Source organism: Rhipicephalus sanguineus, chromosome 1 (assembly GCF_013339695.2).
Source record: "Rhipicephalus sanguineus isolate Rsan-2018 chromosome 1, BIME_Rsan_1.4, whole genome shotgun sequence".
Classification (NCBI taxonomy): Eukaryota; Metazoa; Arthropoda; class Arachnida; order Ixodida; family Ixodidae; genus Rhipicephalus; species Rhipicephalus sanguineus.
The window spans coordinates 123,726,123-123,751,018 of record NC_051176.1 but is presented as its reverse complement, the minus strand read 5'-3'; the positions used below and the strand labels follow the sequence as shown (position 1 = coordinate 123,751,018).

Sequence of the window (24,896 nt, the reverse complement as noted above, 5' to 3'; positions counted from 1 at the left end):
AAATCAGAATTTGTTCCCTCACATTGCAGTCAAGGCGAGTGATATAGCCCACTCCGTTTATTCGGCCTTGCCTTACTTGATCAATTGATCGACCAGCCTTTCTGAACGACCGTAACCAGAACGCCCTTCCTGTGTGTGTGTGTGTGTGTGTGTGTATGTGCGCTTTTTTTTTCTCTCTTCTTTTTTTTCTCTCTCTCTACACCCCCTTTCTTGCCCCTGTTTCCCCACCCCAGTGCTGGGTAGCAAACCGGATGCTAATATCTGGTTAACCTCCCGGCCTTCCTTTTCATCTCTCTCTCTCTCTCTGATCAGTGATGAATAAGATCGTACTTTAAAAAAAAATACCAGAGAGGTCCCGTATCTATGCATGTTAAAGAGCTCTCTTGTTCAATCTGAGAGTCAGATAACCCGAACCTATCACGCTTTAACCAAAAATTGTGTTGATTGACGTACAACGTACGTTCTTGTTTTGTTACTACCGACTGTTTTCTTCTCATCTGCTCCTTTCGGCTCGGTGACACCTTCTCGAGAGTTATCATCTCCCCGTGCCTCTTGACTGTTTCGCACCGCGTTGATGTCCTTCTCTCCCCCCCCCCCACCCCCTCTCCCCTGCTATTCGCCTGTGTCGAAGAGAAGTTGAAGGTAAAACAGCGCGCTTAGACAGGACAGAAAGTTACAAGAAACACACAGACTTGTAACTTTCTAGTAACTTTCTGTCATGTAACTTTCTGTCCTGTTTAAGCCCGCTGTTTTACGTTCAAGATGTGAATGTGTGGTTGAAAGAGAGGAAGAGGCACTATTTTCTGCAGCCCTTGCGGGAGCACGGCTCGTACCAACTGGCCCGCAAACAATCGTTGTTACAAAAGTTGAAGCCTTAACCTCCACGCATTTTTTCCCCATGCACCGTCTCTTTTTCGCTGAAAGCGCCGAGTCAGTGACTTGCTAACGGCGCTTCTAATTGTCGGCAACGCAGGGAACGCCGGGTCTCTCCGGTCCACCGGGCCCTCCTGGTATCCAGGGACACCCTGGACCCGAAGGTCTGCCAGGCGATAAAGGAGAAAAGGGAGAAGCTGGTCGCGACGGACCCCGCGGCCCCAAGGGAGAACGGGCGAGTATATTACGATAGCCTTCGCCACCAATTGGGCGGCGCTATACCGTGTCGTGCGTGGGCGCACTCGAGAATCAGCGGTCGCTTTAAAGGGCCCCTGATCCACCTATAGTAGTTCTAAGAAATATAACGTTCTTACCTCTCGAGCGTCCTTGGATTCCTGGTTTTCCATGGCACGTTGGGACGCCGACAGGGTGACGCGCGCACGCGACGTAACCAGGGTACAGACTGACTAATGGTCCATATACATCGTTCATAAAATCTGAAACATCAGCTGTCTCGTTTTACCCAGCTCATTCGTGTGCCCGACGATAAGATCAGCGCTGGCGTGGTCTCCAAGTGTCTTCCAGAGAAGTAAGTGACGTGGTGAAGATAGCGCCCGTATAGGCAAGAAAGAAACCGATATCTCGCCTTTAAGCTCACTGGGGTTCAGGTGCCCCTTAAAGGGCCCCTAAACCACTCCGAGTTCAAAGACCAGAGAGTGGTTTCATTCTCGCCTTTACTAGGCTTCCTACAGGTGCTGTCTCCTCATCGCCATTTATTTCTTCATAAAACAAGGGGACAATGTCAGCATTAAGCGTGGAGCCTATCAGGATTTCGCGCTTTTCGGCACAAAATGAGGTGAAATCAGTTGATCGCGCACGATAGTCATGCGAGACAAAGCAGAGCGGGCGTGCGACTGCATGGCAAATCAAGGTGGACGATTGGGCGAGTTGGTGATTCATGATCGACGTATGTATACTGCGCGGTAGTAAACACGGGCGACAAGAAGACACAAGGACAAGCGCAGTCCTTGTGTCTGTGGAGAAGCGCTTGGACAAGCGCTTGTCCTTGTGTCTTCTTGTCGTCCGTGTTTACTACCGCGCAGTATACATACGTCGTTCATGCATGGCAAAGCATGCTAGGAGGCCATTCACAAATGATGTCCTTCGTATAAGGGCCAACCGAGAGGTTATAGCCTCATGACGTCACGTGAACGGACTGCCGGCGTCACCAACTGTGCCGAAAAAAAAGGGCAAACGCCGGGAGAGAATGACGTGCTCGTTTTTTTTTTCTATTTTTAAAGGTTGTTTAGGGGCCCTTTAACGCTGCTTGTGATGCTCTACGGTACTCTGATCTTGCAAGGACGGCCTTTAGCGCAAGATACGTGACACCCGCACCAATAGAAACGGCAAGATTTTATCGCGAGCGATCCGGACTCGGACTGTAACCTTAAGCAGAATGTTAGCCTGAGCTGTATAGTTGGTACATCATATACATCAGGGAAAAATTAACGGCGCAAACGAGTCGCTGACGTAAAAGCACATACGACAGCAACACATTCTTGACGCCTCCCCTGTCGTATGTGTTTCTGTGCGCTCATCTGTTTTGCGCCGTTTAATTTTCCTGAAGGGCTAATCTTAGCTTATTGATCCAACCAGCGTCCTCAGGACCTTTGTGTATACAAAACAAGCCACAAATTAATAAATTAGAAATTAAACAGGCGCGATTTTAGGCACTCACTTCGCAACGAGGTGGGCGAGGAGATGGAACGAGAAACAAATACTTCGGCTACAATGCTCCTAATGTCTAGTGCTATCCCAATATAGGAGCTACAAAATTGTACACGTGTTTTTTTTTTTTTCTTGTGAACTGTGTCTTTTTTTTTTCGATGGCTCTCATTCATATTTTCTTCTTCAACTGGATTATTAGGCTTTTTCAAACTCGACATTGCAAGCAAAGCACTGTAGCAAAAAAGAAAGAAACATACTTCATAAATTATTTTTATCTGTTGTTGTTCTTTAGGGGGGGGGGGGATGAAATAGAAGTTAGAAATGCGGCGTTATGACTGCTGCAACCTTGCAGCGAAATGGGAGTTTGACACTGACAAATAAGAAGAAAAAAATCGAACAGCCCTTGGCCGAAGCCTAGGCGGGATCCAGGCCCATCCTACCAATTCGCAGGGCACTCAATAAAGTCATTTGATCTGAGCGACTAACCGGAAAAACTGCCGAAAATGCTGCCGGGAAATATTTATATACGTTGCTTAACCAATGGTGTTGTATGGTTTTTATCAGCTAAATGTTGTACTTCTGTCATCCTCCGCAGGGAAAAATGGGTATGCCTGGCTTCCCTGGAATTAACGGAATACCGGTAAGTGAAAAGCGTTGGCTCTTCTAAGGAGGCGTCATTAATGCGGCTTGTATAGAGCACGAAGTCATTGCCTATTGCATGCCTGAATTGAAAAGCATGGGCCTAACATTTCGCTGTGACGTCGCACACTGCGGTGAGGTCTGCGGCTCCATTACCTTCATCCGTGTCGCTCATCTCTGCAGGGCATTCCGGGATCTCCGGGATCCAGAGGAACTCCTGGTCTCGATGGTTGCAATGGTACAAAGGTGAGGGCTACGTCATGCATAGTTAATTAGCGGTTCTAGGGAATGCGCCTAGGGCGTTCGAAGAACCTACTTCTTTTCAGGCCAGTGGTTTAAACTTGCAGCAGGTCTTTCAGGAATCGACAGTTACTGCTTACCACCAATATTGTTTGTGTTAATTGTTTAAGACAATTTCCGAAAGGTGACTCCGGCGCATTCCACCACTGCCGTCTATATTACGTGGTCATCGGCGCTTGTATTATGCATTCACGTAACGTTCGTTACGTCGCTCGCAGGGAGATCCTGGACCAGTCGGTCCTCTGGGACCGCACGGACCGCCTGGCGATCCGGGTCCACCGGGTCCGCCTGGACCGAGAGGAGAGCCCGCCTACGGACCCCCTGGAACAAAGGGAGAGAAGGCACGTGACAACCTTCGCTTATTACCTCGGCAGACACTCTGTTCTCGCATGCAAAAAAAACAACAACAGACTATTCCGGTGTCATTCATAGGTATACCTCACGCGACTCAATGTGCGGGCTGTGCCACGATAATTATTGCGGATCGTTAAAACATATTTATTTGACCCTTTGATTGCGCATACATACTTGATTGACTGCTGGAAATGGCCACTGCCTGCTGCTGTCCGAGTGCGTTTGAGTGACAGCTGAGCTAATGTGAGAACGTTGGAGCAACGAATCGTAATTGACACACTGTCACACATTTACAGGACGAGTCATAGCCGAAGGTGGCGAAATGGCGGCGCGGACGGCGTAGTGTTTTTTTTTTTTGTTTGTTTTAACGCGCTCCTTATCATTTTCGGGCCTAAAAGAGAAACTACGTATACAAAGAGAGATAGAGAAAGGGAAGTTGTAGCGCAACAGGCATGTTTTCATGCGTTGTTTGAGAAGCCTATGAGAGGTGACGTATTTTAGGAAATTAATTACGTAGAATAATTTTCCGGACTTGTACAGGGTGTCTGAAACCAACATTTCGACAGTTTTAATTGTGTTGACTACACTTATGTTACTTAAACGCGTGAGTAATTGATGTCCTCTACAAAAGGCAGCCTTAGGCGTCCTTCTCCAAATTAGTGCCTGCCGCCTGAACCGCATTCCTGCGCCAGTGAGTGTGCATGAAGCGTCTACCGAATAGAAGTAAAGCTTCAGTGTGCGATATGTGTCCTAATTAGAACAATGATATCTCTTTCCGGCTGCATTTTACGGAGGAAACGTAAATGGTGAGGGATCCTCGCACGATGATCCGGCGCATGTGCAATTTACGCTAACTGCTTCGATGGTCTCGTTCCCACAGGGCGACCCCGGACGTAATGGTCAAGTTGGACCTCCCGTAAGTCAAACAGTCTACCTTCCTTCGGTTTTCTCTCTGTGGTGCACGCTAACTCAAAAGCTGTCTAACAAGCTCAATTATCCGCCTTGTAGGGACCTCCGGGAGCTGATGGCCTTCCTGGACAAAAGGGCGACGTTGGCCCTGAAGGACCACCGGTGAGCCGTGTTAAGGATTACGAATACGTCGCAAAGAGCCAAAACAGCTTCGTACATTTCAACCCCTCAGACATTCACAATATGCATGCACGGCACAGACCAGCAAAGCTACGGCGAACTCCGTACGTGAAGTTTTTTGCCCGGCGTACAGAAGTATAAAACAACCCATTGTTTTGTGTTCTCTTTCAGTTATAAGTTCCATTTCGGTGCTATGAGTCTGTGGGTATTTTTTTTTTTCTTTCAGCAAATGTTGCAGGTCGTACTATCATTATCAGGGGGCGCCCTTTCTGAGCATCACACCTAGTGTGACGTTGTCATTCACTGTGTAGCCTGTCGTATAATAAATCTGCCTCTTTTTTTCTTTTCGTAAAGAGGTAGCATTCTTTACCTTTTCCTTACTGACGAAGCAGCTGGTCTTGCGCAGGGTTTCCGAGGAAACGATGGACCGGTAGGACCTAAAGGAAACATGGGCATTGGCTTCACTGGAAGCAAGGGAGAACCCGTAAGTATTTCTTTAATGACAAGAAAGGCGACCGTCAGTCAGTTCTTACATCTTGCTAAGTTGCTTTATTTTGCTTTTTAGGGCGAAAAAGGCTCTCAGGGACCACGTGGACTACCCGGGAACTGCAGCGAGCCAAGTCATAAGGTTCCCGACAGCATTGTTGGCCCCCCTGGCGAGAGAGGACCTAAGGGCAGCAAGGTACGCTCATCTTGCGCACACTCCTCACTGTCATGTTCCAGTACCGGTGGCGGAAAGGTGGCAGTTCTGGATTTCACAGGGCACCCATGTCATGAACTTCGGAGTGCACTAAACAACTATCCGTCAGCACTGCGTCGAAACCCTGTTACAGTGACGAATTGTACCTGATCCTGGCAGTTCATGTTCGCTTCTTCTCCCCGCTATAGGTTTATTTCTTCCCGTCCTAAAGAAGAGCTGTTCAACAAATTGAAAATACGCGAAGGCAACATAGAGTCAAGCAGCCTCTATGTTGCCTTCGTTCGTCTTCTTTAATTCGTGTTATTCTGCGCTGTTAAACTTTTACAAGCACCGAACGTTTTGAGCGTGCCAGAAGGATCCGCTGTCAAAAAGCATACTTCTCCGCTTGACATAAGCAGCGTTTAGGCGCTTCGGCGAACAACTTTCCGATAAAAGACATTCAGATTCGCTGCATCCACGCACGAATTTACTGCTGCCCCAGACCAGTAACAGCCCCTTCCCCTGCCCAAAGAAAGCAAAGAAAGCAAAAGTTGATCGGCAGGGGCATCTTCCGACGCAAACAACGCGTAAGAGCAACAAGAAAAAGCATATTGATCTCTCTTTGCGAGTATTGAGCCGCTGTAAAGATTGTCGGTGCGCCCGAAACAGTACTTCTACTCAGTGTTTTTTTTTAATGATGGTAAATCACGGGTCAATATACGATTCAAACCGAACACATGTTTATGAATCTATACTATCTCCGTCTTTTCTAGGGAGAGCCTGGTATGAAAGGAGATCCTGGACAGTCCGGAAATCCAGGACCAAGCGTAAGTTTTTAATTATGCAATCTTCTTTTTTCCCATTTTCTATGAATCAAGCTAATGGCTCTTCTGAACAGCTTCCTTGTGGTCATGGTAGACATCCAGTTGTATTCTGCTTCGACGCAATGTTCATTGAACCACCAAACACAATACTGAACATGCCCTGACTTATATATATATATATATATATATATATATATATATATATATATATATATATATATTATATATATACGTGTGTGTGTGTGTGTGTGTGTGTGTGTGTGTGTGTGTGTGTGTGTGTGTGTGTGTGTGTGTGTGTGTGTGTAATGACGAATAGCTTTTGCATGAAATCGAAGGTAGCATGGTAGCCAGAGGATATCCCCGCACGTCATTGCTAGCAACAGCTGTGGCGTATTACAATGTTCTCCCGTGTGCCAAGGATTATGGCCGAAAATATTCCGTGATGCCATTATTTGTTTATGCGTTCATGCAGAAAACTACTATACGGAAATATATTGCATAGCGTCTGAACAGGTTTCACTGTAGACGTGAGCCTATACCCTCGGTACGGGGCAGTGCGACCCTGTACAGGGGCCAATCTCACAGATATTGAGGTAGCTTACCATCACAATACGTAGCGATTTCGAAATAAGGCATTGCTCAATCTTTCGCCTACACTATCTCAATCAAATGGACCATAGTTACTTTTTTGTTACATTAAAGAGGGATCCTTGATATGAATATGCGCACCATTCTTCACTGAACAGGGAAAACACGGTGACATCGGCATGAAAGGAGAAAAGGGCTTGCCAGGCCACCCAGGTCCCAGGGTGAGTGATCGTTCCTCCTGTTTCACGCGTGTCTTAATGGTGCATTCATAGAAATTTCCTTTCTTCTTTCTATTCTAGGGCAAAGACGGCTACCCAGGTCCCGTAGGGCCACCGGGATTTAAGGTAAGGCACGCTTCCGGCACACTTTCGTGGATTGGTTGATGCGTCAATCATAGGTTCTACTTGATCCCATTATCCCTGCGTTTGCTAAGCACGCTGCATGATGCCATGCATTTCTGTCCAGGTCACTTACAGTCGCAATGAATGCTTTTCGAGCGTAATTAAGACGATGCGCGAACAATAAAGTGATCCTTACAAAATGACTCTGTAGTGATTGAACAAATAAGTCGAAAGGGTTATGCCTTCAGTTTGCCTGCACATTTTTAAATACTTGCAGCCGGCACTGTTAACAAAACGTTACTTTCGTCGGCATAACGAAATGCTGCGCATTTTTCTTGGATATTTAGCGCATTTATTTCGCCATGGTAAGATTATGTTCAGACTGCAAATCGTAACGAGCCCAGCGGTAGCACGTGCCGCATTCCGCGTCGTGCTATCGTCATTTTTAGGAAAATTACGACCGGCACAACTGTATGTATGTCCGGCGAAACATTTTTACTTCTCTCAGAAAATGCAACAGTCGTGATTGCGCGTGAATGAATACACCATTCGCGGGAGATTAAACACACCTCTATCACGCAGGGTGACAGAGGAGATGAAGGTCTTCCTGGTTTGAAAGGAGTCAGCGGTCTGAGAGGCGACCCCGGCGTCCCCGGTGAACCAGGTCCCCGTGGTCTACCAGGACCACCTGGTCTTCCAGGAGTAAGTAACAAAGCACTCTATATAGCAGCCGCTGTTTAGAAAAACACGCATCGATTATATCAACCATCGTGCTATACGTAAGCCACGTGTACAGTCCGTAAACCCTCCCTGAACTGCGTTTGTGTGTGGGGGGAGGAGGGGGGCACATACATTGGATGCTCAATATATGTGCGTATCTGGGGAAGAAAGACTGGTGCTTGTAATTTGAAAATTCAGTCATTGAAATCATACTTAGGGTCATTATTGCATAGCTCATAGTAAGAAGGGAGCGGAAGGGGGGGGGGGGAGGGCTTGCCGACAAATGAGCGCTCACGTGCCTCCGACCACTGCGCCTTCTTTTTCTGTTTGAATAAGAAATGAAGTACAGGCCAGTAACTCGTTCTCTCTCTGTGTTCTTAGCTTCGAAATCAGTCTGCCTCATCCATCTACAGACGCTCAACGTTGTTCTTATTGCAACGCAGGGATCGCAAGGCATGGCCGGTCCCGCTGGACCTCCCGGTCCTAAAGGGGCGCCAGGTCTCCCTGGTCCACCCGGAAAAGACGGATTCCCCGGTAAGGTTCAAGTTCCTAGTCGTCAGCTTCTACTATATCTATTGGCTTCATAGAGCTGTGACTAATAAAAATTGGCGCAAAGCAAGACGCAAAGCTGCAACATGACACCTGACATTGTTCGTTTACTGACCCGTACCTTCACATCTGAAGAGCTTGCCTAGCTTTCGTAAAAGCTCGGCAGGTTTTTTATTCTGAAGCTGAAAAGTTAACGATACTTATATCGTGGCATTTTGCGTAGGGAACTGGTGTACATCGTAAAAAAAAAGCGTAGAAGATCGCCCTCGCTGCAATTCATGCAGGTTGCAACGATCATAAGCACTTGTATTATTTTGCCGATTGCTGAATCTAAATCTAGATGGGCTAGAAGAAAAAATATGAGATTCACGCGAGCCAGAACTATCACTGCTACGTTACGGTGACAATTTATTATGGTCATTATTTTTGTTAATCTGCCACTCGAGTTTTGAAGTTTTTTTATCCTGAAAAGAGCAGTCAGGAAAGAGCTGCGTACAGCATGCATCACTGCATGTAAAGAGAAAGTGCTGTCGAAATAACTATAGTTTTCACAAGCTCATCACAGATAGCAGGCGTCCTGCTCATAGATATCAGATGCGAAGAGTAAATATATTGATTCGGTGTCCTCTACTGTTGCGCAGGCGACCTTGGTCCTCGCGGTTTACCGGGAGATGCCGGAGGACCCGGCCTGCCCGGCATCCCAGGCCGTGAAGGTCCGCCTGGGCCTAAGGGTGACAAGGGTGACAACGGACTTCCAGGCCTGCCTGGTCTCGACGGCCCTACGGGCTACCCAGGAGCCCCAGGTCCCAAGGGTGAACCTGGTCCGAAGGGAGTCCCCGGCATCTCCTACCCGGGTATCAAGGGCATGGATGGCAGCAACGGTCTCGATGGCTTCCCTGGCGCAAAGGGAGAAAGGGGACCCAAGGGAGAGCGCGGTACGCCTGCTCTGTATAGCCACAAATGTATTGTGGACGCGGGGATAACCACGCGTTGTGACATTGAGGTGCATAGATAAAGTGCTATGTCGTTGTGCATTTTCTTCTGTTCTTTTTGGTTTTATTGTATTTTTTCCTCGAAGCCATGTCAACAACGTTAGCGCGATGTTGCGAAGATTATAGTTCTGATTTGATTTTCCCTTCACGGTACGCACATGTAGACAACAGCACAGAAGCAGCCATGCTTGAACACGCGGGGCATATAACGTTAACTTTAGGTCTTTGTTACCGGTCAATCCCGGTCCAACGTCCGCAGTCGGGCACAAAAAGCTTTAACTTTGCGGGCCCAGACATCGAGACAGCGAACAACGCTCGTAAAAGGTGTGTCTCTCAGCCAGGGTATAGCTACTTTGCGCCAAATTGAGTACCTTACGACCCTCTCTGGCGATGAAAATTTCAGGTTGGCTACACCACTACTTTCTGGCTACTTTGAGGCGCTATTTTGGCGCAGTTACTAGCCATTTTTTGTTATGTTTTGCAAGCAAACTAGCAAGCAAAACTAAGAAATTGTCATTTTTTTTCCAAACTTTTCGGTCGTGTTGGCCGATGCTCGTGCATTTCCTCCTCTCGCCAGCGGGCTGGTGCTTATCGAAGCACTCAACGCGCGGCGCAACTACAAAGACTGAGTGACTTCTGACGCTGAGCACCAGCTTTCAATGCTAAAGCACAGCGCGTGTTCTCGTGTGAACTTGACAAAAAAGAGATATCCGCAACGAAATGAAGCTGGACTCTTAATCTTCAACCAGATTTCCCTACTTTAAGCTGCACTGCTATTATTGTAACTCATATCAATTTCTGTCTACGGCTTCAACGAAAAACAGCTTCGACTTTTGATGTTCCTCTTGCGTTGATAGGCCAAAATTTATCTGGCAATAACTATCTGTGGTAGACAAACCTATGCAGGCGCACTGTGCTTATAATAATGTTTTAACTTATTTGCAAGCTGCGTGTGGCTTAAATACCAAGCAAGAGGGGAAAATACCTTGCTCTTTATTCGACGTCATCGCTTTCTAAAAATCGTTCCTTACAGTTCAATAATAAAAACTCTATTCATAATGTCGCTTTCACTCAATTTCGCTAGCAGTTTGGCACTAAAATTAAACGCCATGGCTACTTTGGCTACTTTTAGCTTGAGTATTCGCTCCTTTTCATATCTACCTAACGGCAACCCTGCTCTCGGCATTTTGTCGTCAGGCTTACTTACAACGACCTCTTAATATATAGCGTTAGCTGCTCAGAAACGTGTTGTATTGGTTGTAGTATGCAAAAAAAAAGAAAAAAAAAGTGGCAGCCGGTGTACATGAAATGAGATGCAACCAACTTCATCACAAAAGGTTTAAAACTATTCTGATGTATTTATCTACACACACACACACACACACACACACACACACACACACACACACACACACACACACACACACACACACACACACACACACGCACGCACACACACACACACACACACACACACACACACACATATATATATATATAATATATATATATATATATATATATATATATATATATATATATATATATATATTGCGTTTTGCATGTAACAAAACTGGGACTGAGCAGAGTACTTATTCGAACAATAATTCGTTCACTGGAAATATGTTGTAACCCGCGAGACAGGCCACTTGGGCAAAACGATAAAAAAACGCACATAAGACCTCATGTGCGCTTTTTTTTCTTGCTCTTGTAGCAGTTACTGGCTCGTTTTCCTCGCGCGGAAACTATTAAAGCACGGCAGCTCGTTTACCTAATTCTGTGTACCCATTGTTCGTAAGACGAGCATGTGAAGGTGTTGCTCAGATTTCTGCCGGTATGCCCGACGGCCGATTGCCGTGCACGGGTGTTCGACACTCGTCATCGTCTTCACACTGAGCGTTCCCTTCGGCCCCAGGTGCTCCCGGTGACTCTCTGGAGGGAATTCCTGGTCGACCCGGCCCCGTTGGACCGAAGGGAGATAAAGGCTACGACGGGTTACCCGGCACACCTGGCACACCTGGAACTCCAGGCTCCAAAGGTATGCTTCATTTTCAGTCGGTTCAGTATATTCCCAGACGGCATCAAACGTTTACCTGATGTAGCTGAGGGGTTCTGGATTTCAAGACGTACTACTACCGCGCGCGTTATCGCCTGCGTGCAAACATTTTTTTGTTTATTCAACTTCATTGAGCTTCCAGTACCTTATATCCTACAAGACAGCCAAGCGTATCCAGCCTTGCGTATCATCCGCGCATTTTCGTTATATTAATCTGTCGCTCCATCAACAGGATATCCTCAGCATAGCCTGGGTACATCTGCAGCTTCTCAGTTGTAGTTTACGGCGCAGCTACAATTACTAATATTTCATTGCATTTTCCATCGTGTTGTTTCGGGGTGCAGGCGAGAAGGGTGGCAGTTGCTTGTCCTGCGTGCCGGGCGTTAAAGGCGAAAAAGGTGAGCGCGGTCGTGACGGAGCACCGGGCCAGGCTGGAGCGAGAGGCCACGATGGAATTCAGGGTGCCCCTGGAGAACGCGGAGACGACGGCCTACCCGGACCACCAGGACCGCCTGGCGCGGAGGTGTGTATAGACCTTCGACATGCGCTTTACCTCTAGATTACATTCGCTTAACAGAACAGCGAATTGGGCTAGTTGATAAGGATGCATTGTGGTCGTAGCGCGACAAACGTAGACGAAAGAGCAGAGAACCACACAAGCGCTAAACTTCAACTGGTTTCTTAATCACAGAAAGCACGTGCTTGGAAACTAACATACATTCGCTTCCCCACCACGCGTCAAGCAAGGCAGCAGCTGTTCGTCACCTTGCGTCACCTTGCGAGGGTTCGACAGACCATGGAAGGCGGCGTTTTCCCGTCCATCCAGCCTTATTTCTGCAACTCTGATTGGACACTCGTTATTTTCCACAAGCATGACAGGCCGTCTTTAGCGTCTTCATGCACCCGAATGCAGGTATAATAAATAATGAAGTTCTATAAGGAAGTTGCGGCAAAGCATCCACAGCTCCCACCGTTCCAATACAGTGGAGTACGTGAGCTTCGCTGGTACACAAGGAGCTTATCGGGAGATTAGGAAAACCGTCAGGAAAATACAGCTAAATGTGAGACAAAGTGTCAACTCCACAGAAGGAGTCACCGGTTTTTATAGCTCCACTCGTTTTTAAGCTGTTGAAAGGAAAGATTTGTGCGAACGTTCTGTGGGCTTTTCGGTGTTTTGTAGCATTCACGTTAATTTCTTGTTTCATACTCTCAGGTGCGTTTTCTTCTTTGTGCTTCGTAAAGCACGAACGTGCGTTATCGTGACCATGGGAAGGAGAGAATCTACTTAAGCGCTCTGTAAAGGTGAACTCGCCGTTCTCACGAAGCGCTTTCCCATGTGGCAGAAAGGAACAGTGGTGCAAGACTGTCTCTGCATTGTCTCATACTCCGTGGAGGAAAACATTTATTCAGCTATATACCGTGAGAGGTGTGGACGGTGTGAGCCGGATGGGCCCGCCCTTCCCAAACACTAGGAGGGATCCCTAGTCCGGTATCCCTGTAGCTGCCGCGGCGGCCCGGGCTCTAGCCACGAATGCCTATTGGGCTTGGAGGTCGGAGCAGCCGAGCAGGACAGCTTCCCAGTCCCCTCGGGTCGGGTGGGTAAGCAGGATTGGAGGGGCATGCCCGAGGGCATGCCCACACCATGTGATAGGTGTCAGAAGACTCCTCCGCACAGTGCGGGCACGCGTCAGTCAATATTGCTGTGATGCGCGTGCGCTAAACAATGAGGCGACTACTTTGCCTCGCGGTAGAGCCTAACTTTGCCTACCAAAGTAGCTGTTTCTTGTTATAGGGTATTCCCGGCAGGCCAGGCCGCGACGGAGAGCGGGGAGACAAGGGTGAACCGGCAATTTTTGACCCACTTGTCATCCCGCCGGGAGTCGGTAAGTGTTCACTTTCTGACGCTGATGTACCAAGACACCGATAGGCCAACGTCTATACCTAGAGTAATTTTACAGTTTTCTGTGAATTTTCTCTTGTAAGCGCAAAAGACGATGCTTTAAAAGTTTTCTTGCTGGATGTTTCCGCTTTAAACTTATTAATAATGATGATAGCAAGTCACGCGGCACGCATATGTGAAAATGGAGGTTTCGCGTGGTGCTAAGGAGGTTACTTTTATAAAATAACAATATGCCATCTAATTCTTAGCCGTGTATTTCCACATAATATTCAACGTTTTCTCAACATTTCTGTTTGTCATTTCATTCTACAAGACTGTGATTCGACGAAACTGAGATTTTACTGTCATTTTTCCACTAATGACGACTTGTCGGCACGGGGCACACGTGTCAGCTATGAACGAGGCATGCCCGATTCTCCTCAAACCTTTATCTCACGTTTGAGACCTGATTTTATTATTGGAAAATTGCTTGTCCCTGGTGTTCTCACGCCCGCATTACAGTGTAGCCAAGGCAAACCATGTCCAATGTTATGCATGTTGTTGTGTTCGGTATAGAAAATGTGTATATAACTCACCACACTTTCATACTGCGAATCATGAATAATTGTGATGAGCGGCGACAGCCATCTTCAGAGACATTAAGCTGCACTTGGTTAATATTCCGATCTACTCCTAGTTCTGCACAACGCTTTCACGATGTTCACAAATGATTACAATAATGCCGTTGTTTCGTAAGTTCTTTACGTTTGTGCGAATTGTAACCAACAAGCAAGCAGTAGTGTAAGTAAGATTAAATCAAAGTACAGTTGTATTTTTATACAACCACAATGAGAACAAACTTCTCACTAACGTTCACAGCTCCGGCGCTTTAAAGGAGTGTTGTTTTGCCCTAAATAACGTGTACTTTATTTTATGCACATTAGGGCCTATTCTGTCGCGTATAGTAATTTTGATAGTTTCTTTAACTACGAATTAACTCCACTAGGAAACACACACACACACACACACACACACACACACACACACACACACACACACACACACACACACACACACACACACACACGCAGAGATTGTTGTGATCGTCGTTGTGTGCGGCCTCTAAAATTGAGCCTTGAGGAATGCCATTATGAATTCATTTGTATGTATACAGTTAATGTTATTTTAAATTACGCACCACCTCTTCGAAGTTAAATTACTTGCAATAAATTTTTGGCGAAGTTCCTTCTATACCATAAAAGAAAAGTGGTTTTTCGCGGTCTGTAAGCGCTGGAGCGAACATTTGCTCGTTCGTCCCCTCTGAAAACCAGGCCAGAAAGGAGAAAAGGGCGTACCAGGACTCTCAGGACCCCCCGGCTTCGACGGCCGTGACGGACCTCCAGGACCTCCCGGTCTTGACGGAATGCGTGGACTGAAGGGCGAAAAGGTGCGCATCCCCCCCCCCCCCCCCCCCCCACACACACCCACTGACGACCAGTTGTGCCAACAAACTACCACCACCCATTTCACCGTGCTCAAGTTGAATGAAGTAATCGGGCAAATGTGAAGAGCCAAATAATTAAGCCACAGCTTTGAGCTATGTGGTTGGTATTCGTACTCATAACCGTAGATGAGCAGTGCAAGAGGTGTGCACAGAAAGCTAAGACGGTAGTGCTGACTCCAGAAGAACTGAAATCTAGACTTGCTGCGCAAGCAGAAAGAAGGAAGAAGAGAGGCAGGATAGAGCACACGCTCTCCCTTCTTCCTTCTTTCTGCTTGCGCAGCAAGTCTAGATTTCAGTATGAACCAACTAGTCTGCAAAGAAGTATTCCCGAAGAACTTTCTTTCGGCGGAAACCTTATACCGCGCACGACAGAGAGGTATGGGTTTGACGAGATTTTATTACAGAGGGCCATATATGGGGAGTATAAGGAAAGGTATTGGTGTTAACAGGCGTGTTTAGCGACACAGCAAGAGGACAATCGTATCGGTATAGAATACATTTACTCGGAGGCCTGCTTCATCATGCGGGTTGAGGATTTCAACAGACAATAGCTGGTTTACTTCTATTCCTCCATTTGGTGTTTTTAATGCCCAACATTATAGCCCTTTTAAATCTTCACTGCAAATAGTGAAGAAACAAGGAATCGAAAAAAAGGGGTTTGGGCGGATAGTTTATTTCGAAGGACAAATATCCAACGCCATTTTATTATTATTATTATTATTATTATTATTATTATTATTATTATTATTATTATTATTATTATTATTATTATTATTATTATTATTATTATTATTATTATTATTATTATTATGACCGGTTCGGACCAGTCATAAAGGTCCCTAGGCTCGAACAAGGGCTACAACATTATAAAGAAAGAGAACTGCAGAGCAGGACAGAAATGTTCGAGTATATAGTCGCAGGTGGGAACCGCAACGGCGAGCTGAGCGCTTTCAAGCACTTGTTCTAAAGCGTACGAGTGTCGCAGGGTTTCCCTGGCGTTCCCGGAAGTCCCGGTCAGCCTGGACCTGAGGGTCGGCCGGGTCCTATAGGACAGAAGGGAGACACCGGATACGGTCGCAAGGGTGAACCGGGCGAGAGGGGCCCCAAGGGACAGCAAGGCTTCGTCGGAATGAAGGGCGAGAAGGGATTGCGTGGTCCACCAGGTACGTAAATACCGCTCGTTCTTCTCGGTGCGAGGTACTCCCGCTTTCGCGACTTTTTTTTTTTTTTTCATTGTTTTTCACGTGAGAAGTTCGCGAACAGTTAGGTTTAGCATGCACTTTTTCTTAACGCGAAGGCAAATAATTTCCGCGGCTTCATGATCTTCTGAAACGAACGGAGCAATTCCTTCTACGTATGTCGCGGGAAATAAAAATAAGAAAATAAAGAAAAAGCGGTTCCAGGCTGCGATACCTAAGCCACACAAGTGAAGCAAAGGAATATTATTCAAGACCCTCATGCTCATTTACAGAAATAGTAATAACATAATTGTTTAAAAAGTCATAAAAAGCTAGCTATAAACCCTGAAAAACATAGAGTATAGTAAATTCCTGTCATGGCTTCTTGCAAGATGATGACTATACAGTGCCAGACCCGCGCTCTTCACCACTAAAAAGGGCAAAAAAAAAAAGAAAATACTGTAGTCAGGTGAGTAAGAGAGAACGGCGCACCGCCAAACGACTGCGCCGAACCGTGGAGGAATTCGGTTTGTGGCCATCGAACTGTTGCATATGTAGTCGTGTAGGCCCTTAGAGGTGCACGTTCACAAACACTGAATGACGTGCCGTCGCTTTCGTGCCAGCCTTTCATAAGCCTGCAAGCTCAAAGTTTCCACCTGGTCACTGGTGCAGGTCCCGGCAGCTTGACGGACCCAGTGCGTGGACCTGCCGGACCCCCGGGAGAACCGGGTAGGCCTGGCCTGGACGGACTGCAGGGACCCAAGGGTGACGCTGGCATTCCTGGTCGCGACGGATTCCCGGGTGTGAAGGGAGAAAGGGGAGACTCTGGGTACCCTGGACAGCCCGGCCCCAGAGGTCAGCCCGAGTATTATACTACTCTGTTCTCGTGTGACAGCCTGCAGGACACTGTGCATATAGCGCTCGTAAAGAAAGTCGCCTAGTAACTGTTGCTGATACCACTGGAGACACGGGCAAACTGTATACTTTCCTGTTTCCCCTAACTGTACGAGAAAGTATGGTCAAAATTTTTGTATTCCCTTCATTCGTCGAAAGGTATGCGTCGGCTGCTTTCCTAGTTTGACTTACCGAACACCTTGTTTGCCCGTTGTGCCAGATGTCTCGTGAGCTTTTAACTAAGGACTTACTATTTTTCTCAGATCTAGCGCTCCCTTGGAAGTTGAGCTTACCTTACTGAAGAAACAAATGATGTCATCCTCGTAAGTACCAGCGTTGTGGGCAATAGAGAGGGAACACCGAATTCATATTTAACCAACGATTACGTGTTATCTGAAGATTCGAACCTAAATATTCACATGTAACAAGCAACTTTCAAGTCGAATATTTCAAATCATGCAATGAGTACTTTTATGCGGGTATTACTCTCTTTTCAATGCAACTTGAGCGTTACCTTTCAGGTATGCTCGAGAAGGTATACTTCTTTACGCAACTTTAGGAAGATAATTGCGTGGGATGGAAAGACATGAAAGCGAGGGGCGATAGATTTGACGACCTCAGTAGCGTAATCATGACCTCTGGTAGTCACTAGCACGCTCACTGTCTCGGGCGTCCCGTCAAAAAACGAAATGTAGGCCTCACACGAAGTCTTATCGTATGGTGCAGAGTGAAGCGGCTTCAAAGATGAAACGCTTAACGTAAGATCCAAGCGGCTATGCGAAGAAAGCGGTTGTGTGATTTTCAGGTCTACCGGGACCTCGTGGCGAGAAGGGTGAGCAGGGACCTCCAGGCATTCACGGAGAACCAGGAGCAAAGGGCAACCCCGGACCACCGGGTCTCGACGGGCCCCCAGGACCCATTGGTGAACCTGGCTTCCCCGGCTCCGGCCTGCCAGGACCGCCCGGTCTGCCCGGCTTCCCTGGACTGAAGGGAGACAGGGGATTCCCAGGAGGCCCCGGCTTGCCAGGTGAGTTGCCTCCACAGTTCGGCATGCTGCGGACAAACGCATGCAAGGCACGCTGTGGAGTCCAAGAAATTTTGGACGCAGAAAGGCACATGCCTCTTCTGCGTCCTTACATTTCGCACTGTCCCCTTGGTCAAGATTCTCAACCGCCTAGCCGATGCGTTCACTTTGGTTTAGAAGCGGCGCCTCCGCTTACCGTTAGGCACACTCCGCGGTTGCCCTACAGTCGCGCCTAGGGAGAGTGCAGGTCAAATTTAATATAATCTGTCAGAGATATCTTATATTTTCGCCTCCAAGTTGACACCAGTTCTTTGCCCACTGTTGATCATAATAAAACCCAGACATTAGAACAATTATAGTAGTGATATTAATCCATTACCATGTACCTCACGCGGGACTATCTCTATGGCAAATGACCAGTATTGTCTTTTTGCTGCTTTTTTTGACCCTCGTTTTTGTGATTGGGAAGCAAAAGTTTTGAAGGTACATTAAGTGGGAGTTCTGTCTTTTGTTGCCTTAGGAGCATCGACAGTGTAAAACGGGCTCTATATGGTAATTAGCAGTGGTAGACAGAATTGACATCGGTAAGATAACTAAGCTTTTCGGATTTGGTACGCTTAAAAATAAAAATAAAATTTCTGTAAACTACTTGCCTGAGAAATGAATACAAGAAACGCGTCCTCGTTTCATTGTTCTGACAATGAAACGAGGACGCGGTTGCTATCAGTAGCTTACATGCGTTATCCAGGCGGTAGCTAACTGGAGGAAAATGTAGCATCAAACACCTGCACTTGGCGCGACGTCAATGGCGACCCTGCGCGGATGGCAAACATCGCTCGACAAGTATTTGATCCTAGCCTTCCCTGCGTCCTTGATATGCAGGTGAACCGGGACTGCCGGGATTCCCGGGTCCCAAAGGTGACACCGGCCTCCCCGGTTTGCCCGGTGTCTTGGGTGAAAAGGGTAGCAAAGGTGAACCAGCCAGAGAAGGTACCCCCGGACCTCAAGGACCTCAAGGTTTGCCCGGACTTCCTGGGGAAAAAGGTTCGTGAAACACGCAAGGGCTTTGTTAGGATAGGCCCAAGTGGCGCCGACCTAATTCAGGGGCTGTGCCCTGACTACGGTGTAGCGCGGCATCGCCGAGAGCCGACATTTACTGCGCTCTTTAAATTCCTTGTAAGATGTTGTCGTTACGGAAGAGAACGCGCCCGAACTTCTGTCGGCGAGCTGCTGAAAGTCCACGAGACGCAGTTATGAAAGTTTTCATACGGCTCAACCCAAAGATTGTGTAAGTCTGAATCGAGTGAGATGTTAATCCAAAATATCTTGTACCGATATTTTAATTTGGCGTTAAGGTAAGCGTGACTGCTCATCTGAGTTGGCAGCACCTCGCGACATCGCCACAAGTATGACGTTTGTCGGGGACCCCGTGTGACGTTCGGCGAGTAAAGCGAGTATTGTCGACGTCATAGATAAGTTCGCAGGGCGCACACAACATCAAGACTGGCGCCCGACCAGGGCTAGTATTCCCCGCCCCCCTCGCTCTGTTGTCGGGCTGCTCTCAAAGTGTTTCTGGCTGCTTACGGCAGTGGCTTTTTAAGTACCGTAGCAACGAATGTCCTTTTTTTTTTCTTTTCTGAGGGGGCACTTTGTTCGGCAGGCGGGTGTGTCGCATGTCGTTTGGAAGAATGTGCCTGGTGCTTCACCCTCATACCGCAGCACCCACGTCGTATCATTCCTTCCCGCACGCGGAGCCCAGATTCAAAAAGTGTGCTCTCAACGTCATCAAAACTTGAGCGCACACGATCTAATGGCTCCACTGCGGCGAGTCGCTTGTTTCTTATGATATTATGCGGGCGTTTTGGAGTGACGCCAAAATTGTTCATAATTATCGATGCTAGCGTTAATTACACAATACATTAGAGCATTTACGGTTCAGTTTCGTGATTATCGGACAGAAAACTGTTCATTAAAACATAAAAGTCAGAAACAAAAATTTGGCTGTCAGGGGTCCTTCAAGCAAGCGTTAGCACTAATTTTTACCCGACTGCAATGTGCATTATTCTGTTACATAGAAGCTGACGTCAAACTCTGGCTACATTACAGGCGAGCCCGGCTACCCCGGCCTATCAGGATCACCCGGCGTACCAGGGCTTCCAGGACAAAAGGGCGAAGCCGGCTTTCCTGGCCTGCCCGGTCTCCCTGGTTTCGACGGAGCGCCAGGAACGCCTGGAGAGCCCGGACGTGACGGCACAATCGGCTTCCCGGGAGCACAAGGTGCCGCATTTGCTTATATGGATGGTGGAGAGCGCTTCGCAGCCGCCAGTGAATCTCGGCTCCGATATAGCATTCCTTTTTCTCTTTCACAAGGTTTAAAATTCCCTGCAGTAACCATGGAGTAGCCTCAAGCACAATGGTTTTACGATACATTAGTCTCTAACTGACGTGTTTTCCCTTATATATATATCCCTTGTAACTCATAGCATTGCTGTTAACATTTTTGACGAGGCACGATTGCAGTGTTTGCGTGAAATCAGGGTACCAGAAGATACGTTGGAGCGTAAAAGACAAAATGGCGTTGGGGACAACACAAAGTACTGCATAGGAGGCATATACGGGAGGCTGGCGATGCCATTTTAACTTTCTTCACCGGATCCCCCTACACATTAGAATTTTTACGCTCTTAATGGTGTTGACATGATGGCTGACACCCTTACACTTAAAAGGCTGATGGTATATTTATTGCGCACGACAGCAGGCGCCGACTTCACCCGTGATAAGAGAAGCCGTGGTTAAAAACTGCGCATTCATTCTAATCACTTGGCGCCCACCGAAGGATCTGTAACGAGACTTTGACAGCAGGTACATAACAAAATTGATTTTCATGTCGTCTTTCGCAGCTATCATCCAGTTTACTTGCCACAAAAGCTAGCCAAAAGGGAAAACTTATTATGTCCCCACCATACATTTGGTCTCACACTTTAAGCATGAGGTGATCGTTCATACGGGAGGAAGCATGAACCCTGTAGATGCGCATAATTGTTTTAGATATTTAATATGTGACGTCATATACTTTCATGGTGTCTGCTCAGGTTTGGTTATCGTTTACTAATAAAGAAGGATTGCATGATATGCTAAGGAAACCGAACAAGATATGTCAAGTTTTGAGAACTCCCACTTGGCTAAAAACCACCCAAATTTAAAAAAAAACTCTCTGCGACGCCTCACTGACGCAATGGTGCTGTCATTAAACCATGAACTCCGAGGAAGGAAAGTTCAGTCAACATTTGCTCTATTAGTACGAATCCTTTTTCATGGTAACGAATGAAACTATAATATATCGAACAGTTGGAATAAAGCTTTTCGTTAAATGTAGTGTTTGTAGTGTTTCGTTTTGTAGTGTTTTTGTAGTGTAGTGATGTGTCGTAGTTTGTAGTTTAGTGTCTCTTCGCGCACCACTTGAATGAATTTCTTTAGCTCGCTCGCACGAATGCATTCTCATCTACGTTGATCTATCCGAAGGTGAAAAGGGTGACAAAGGAGGTCCTGGCTTCCCTGGAATTCCTGGCCAGCGTGGTGCCGATGGACTACCCGGTCTTGCCGGCGAAAAAGGCGACGCCGGCTACCCCGGTGCTCCAGGCTCCGTTGGTCCCCCAGGAGCGCCTGGACTTAAAGGAGAACCTGGACTACCCGGACTGCCTGGACAAAAGGGTATACCTGGCGACGTTTCCGAGAAGGGAGACAGAGGCTACCCGGGTCTTCCGGGAGCCCCTGGCCCAGTTGGTCCCCCTGGAGCACCTGGTAAGCTGGAAAATAGATACACGCTACTTTAATGCTTACGCAACGTTTACCACGAAACATACGCAATGAGACTGTACAGCGCTGTCCGCCTCCATCCCCTAGCGGGTTAGCTCACATGTAGGAAGGATTCATTGCATATAAATAAAGCAACTCGTCCAAAGAAATTTTGTTAACCCCTTATCACCACCAGAACTATTGTAATGTGCACGTTTTTTAAAATTATTTAGACCAAGAAGGATCGTGCTTAACAGCACAGAAAATGCCATTAACGCACGCGGAACACATCCACACGGAGGAGGAAATGAGCAGCCATGCAGACCTGTCTTCATGCTCGCGCAGCGCACGGGCAGGCGCACTATGGCTTTTCGTCTGATTGGAAGCCCTATAGTGCAAGCGCGCTAAAATAAACTCTGGGGTTCTCACATGACGAAACCGCGATATGATTATGAGGCGAGCCGTCCCCGCGTCCTCGAACCCAGCAGCGCACCTGAGTCGCTATGCTGCCACAGCGCGTGAAAGGCGTGCGAAGACCATGTTTTTACATCTATGGCCTCTATTTGCAGGTTATGACGGAGTTGCTGGCCTGAAGGGAGATCCTGGACCACCAGGCCAAGGTCTGCCAGGTCTTCAGGGCCCGCCAGGAGAGAAAGGAGCTGACGGTTTCCCAGGAGTGCCCGGAACACCAGGAGAGAAGGGTGCCGATGGAGCACCCGGATTTCCTGGCGTTAAAGGAGACAGGGTAGGGGCCTTGCAAAGTATTCAGACGTGCAAACCAGATACTCTGTCAATAACGACTATGATTCGAAACATTCCTTAGCAGCGAATGTACTCTGACACTTTATCGGCAGAAATCCTTATTCAGTTACCCTTGAAACCAAGGTATTCGTAATTGTAGGAATGGTAACTCCGCTTATAGCGGGTAATTTACGTTATGTGCTGAACATAAACGCGGTAAAATCGTTTTCTTGCTTGGCAGTTTCCTACTGCAATTCAAGAACATCGAAAACGCAAACATTTATCACTGCGTGATCTCGCGCTACAACCTGCGTACTTTTTTCCTCTCTCTGCTATGAACTAATGGTTGCATTCGTGAATTCGCAAGGAGCATAAGCCCCTCGCTTCAAATTCCTTTTGATCATCAACGCACTTAGTTGGGCTAGCTTGTTCTGCATGACGACGATGGGAATGCGCTTCGAAGACGCGGACAGAGATGAGACCAACGTTGGATGAGACGAGACTGTGTGTCTTGTCTCATCTCTGTCCGCGTCTTCGATGTGCATTCCCATCGTCGTCCTTTTGACCGTAACTTGCGGCGTGTGCAGTTGCTCGTTTGTTGTTGTTGTTGTTGTTGTTGTTGTTTTCTTTAACGCAGAATAAGTCTGAATTTCCTCTCTACCTTGATACGTACTCAATCTGCAGGTGCAAGTTACACGCAGAATCTCGCAACGTACTTCGTTTGGGAGCAAAATCATCCGCTTTGCGGCTACTCTGTTCAGGAAGCTTCCCGTTACGGCCGGGGTGCCGCGCAGCGGACGCGCCATAAAAACAGCCAAAGCAAGCGCAGTAGACACGATGTGCAGCGTGCTAACTCTCGCGTGAAAAACGCAGGGCTTCCCCGGTATCCCAGGCCCACCGGGTCAGCCGGGACGTGATGGAGCACCAGGCATACCAGGACCAAAGGGATTGGATGGTGCCCCAGGCTTACAAGGCACCAAGGGCGACCGCGGCCAAGATGGCTATCCGGGAGCTACGGGTCCCGCAGGACCTGTCGGACCTACCGGATCACCTGGTTTCCCCGGCCTGGACGGAGCGCCAGGCCAAAAGGGAGACCGTGGCTACCCTGGAATCCCTGGTATGATGGCACGCTTAAGCGCAGTTCTACTGAGCATTATTAAGAGTCTTGGTAAATTGCTAAACGAAAAAGAGGTGGCGTCGCGCTAAAGTCCGTTAGCTAGAAAAACATAAAATGCACTGCCAAGCTAAATTTCACTTGATTATGACGTTTCATGGCCTTTCAATTGGCGCAGGGTAGTCTATCGTTTGACCTAAGTTAGAATTATTGTAGTACTAAAAATCTATATAATTATATAGAACGCTACATGAACTGTACCTGTAGTAATATAGAAGTTATTTCCAGTTATACCAGAGGTATCTCTAGTCTAAACATCTACAAATCTCCGGTTGCATGATCCTGTCTATCAACGACTTTACGTCCACCACTCCATTCATATAAAGAATATCTAAATCAACAAGCAAGGCACTTAGTTTTCCACGTGCACTTTACATAGCTTGAATATTAAACACAGCGATGGAAATGATGCGATCAGTGGTAAATCAAATAGCGTTTCGTTCCGAAAGGCGCGAGGGACAGGTGTTACTTAAACCACTTTCGTTGCTTACATATGACTCTGCGAAAATATTGGAGTGTCGTTAGTTTCGTCACTAATGGCACCCACACGCATCTATTTCTGTCCATATATAAGTGCTGTAATAAGTTTAAATTTGTGTACGCGGAGGCGAATAGGGCAGCTGCACATGTTACTCTATCTATGTTAACCTTCTGCCGGCTCCAAGCTCTTTATGTTATTGTCATCAATTGGCTTATGAGAATTTATCACTAACGCAAATTAATATCTTTAATAAACGACTATTATACAAGATTGTGCAGACTCACAGTAGAATTGTTCCACCATCAGCGAATGTGTGTTTCTTGCAGGTGTAAAGGGAGAAAAGGGTGTGAAGGGAGACGAAGGCGTTCCTGGCTTTCCGGGCATTCCTGGTGAAAAAGGAAATCGAGGATACGATGGCGCTCCCGGACTCCCAGGTGAGATGCCGGTTCTCTCTGTCACTTTTTGCAGGCATACTTATTTTTGTTTTCAAAGAA

General features: G+C 47.2%; 1 protein-coding gene across 1 annotated transcript in view; it reads left to right on the top strand.

The window, feature by feature from the left end:
• The window catches only part of LOC119397255 (collagen alpha-2(IV) chain), a 58,658-nt gene that overhangs the window by 24,509 nt on the left and 9,253 nt on the right, over positions 1-24,896 (top strand). Inside the window, exons 4-30 of the mRNA XM_037664689.2 lie at positions 974-1,108; positions 3,197-3,241; positions 3,424-3,486; positions 3,759-3,881; positions 4,775-4,810; positions 4,903-4,965; positions 5,390-5,467; positions 5,549-5,665; positions 6,436-6,489; positions 7,233-7,295; positions 7,374-7,418; positions 7,998-8,117; positions 8,579-8,669; positions 9,326-9,619; positions 11,592-11,714; positions 12,077-12,255; positions 13,525-13,615; positions 14,943-15,058; positions 16,101-16,278; positions 16,966-17,148; positions 17,993-18,214; positions 19,094-19,255; positions 20,318-20,488; positions 21,734-22,012; positions 22,576-22,751; positions 23,621-23,864; positions 24,729-24,836. Of these exons, the coding sequence (XP_037520617.1) occupies positions 974-1,108; positions 3,197-3,241; positions 3,424-3,486; positions 3,759-3,881; positions 4,775-4,810; positions 4,903-4,965; positions 5,390-5,467; positions 5,549-5,665; positions 6,436-6,489; positions 7,233-7,295; positions 7,374-7,418; positions 7,998-8,117; positions 8,579-8,669; positions 9,326-9,619; positions 11,592-11,714; positions 12,077-12,255; positions 13,525-13,615; positions 14,943-15,058; positions 16,101-16,278; positions 16,966-17,148; positions 17,993-18,214; positions 19,094-19,255; positions 20,318-20,488; positions 21,734-22,012; positions 22,576-22,751; positions 23,621-23,864; positions 24,729-24,836 (3,559 nt within the window). The remainder of the gene's footprint in view (positions 1-973; positions 1,109-3,196; positions 3,242-3,423; positions 3,487-3,758; positions 3,882-4,774; positions 4,811-4,902; positions 4,966-5,389; positions 5,468-5,548; positions 5,666-6,435; positions 6,490-7,232; positions 7,296-7,373; positions 7,419-7,997; positions 8,118-8,578; positions 8,670-9,325; positions 9,620-11,591; positions 11,715-12,076; positions 12,256-13,524; positions 13,616-14,942; positions 15,059-16,100; positions 16,279-16,965; positions 17,149-17,992; positions 18,215-19,093; positions 19,256-20,317; positions 20,489-21,733; positions 22,013-22,575; positions 22,752-23,620; positions 23,865-24,728; positions 24,837-24,896) is intronic.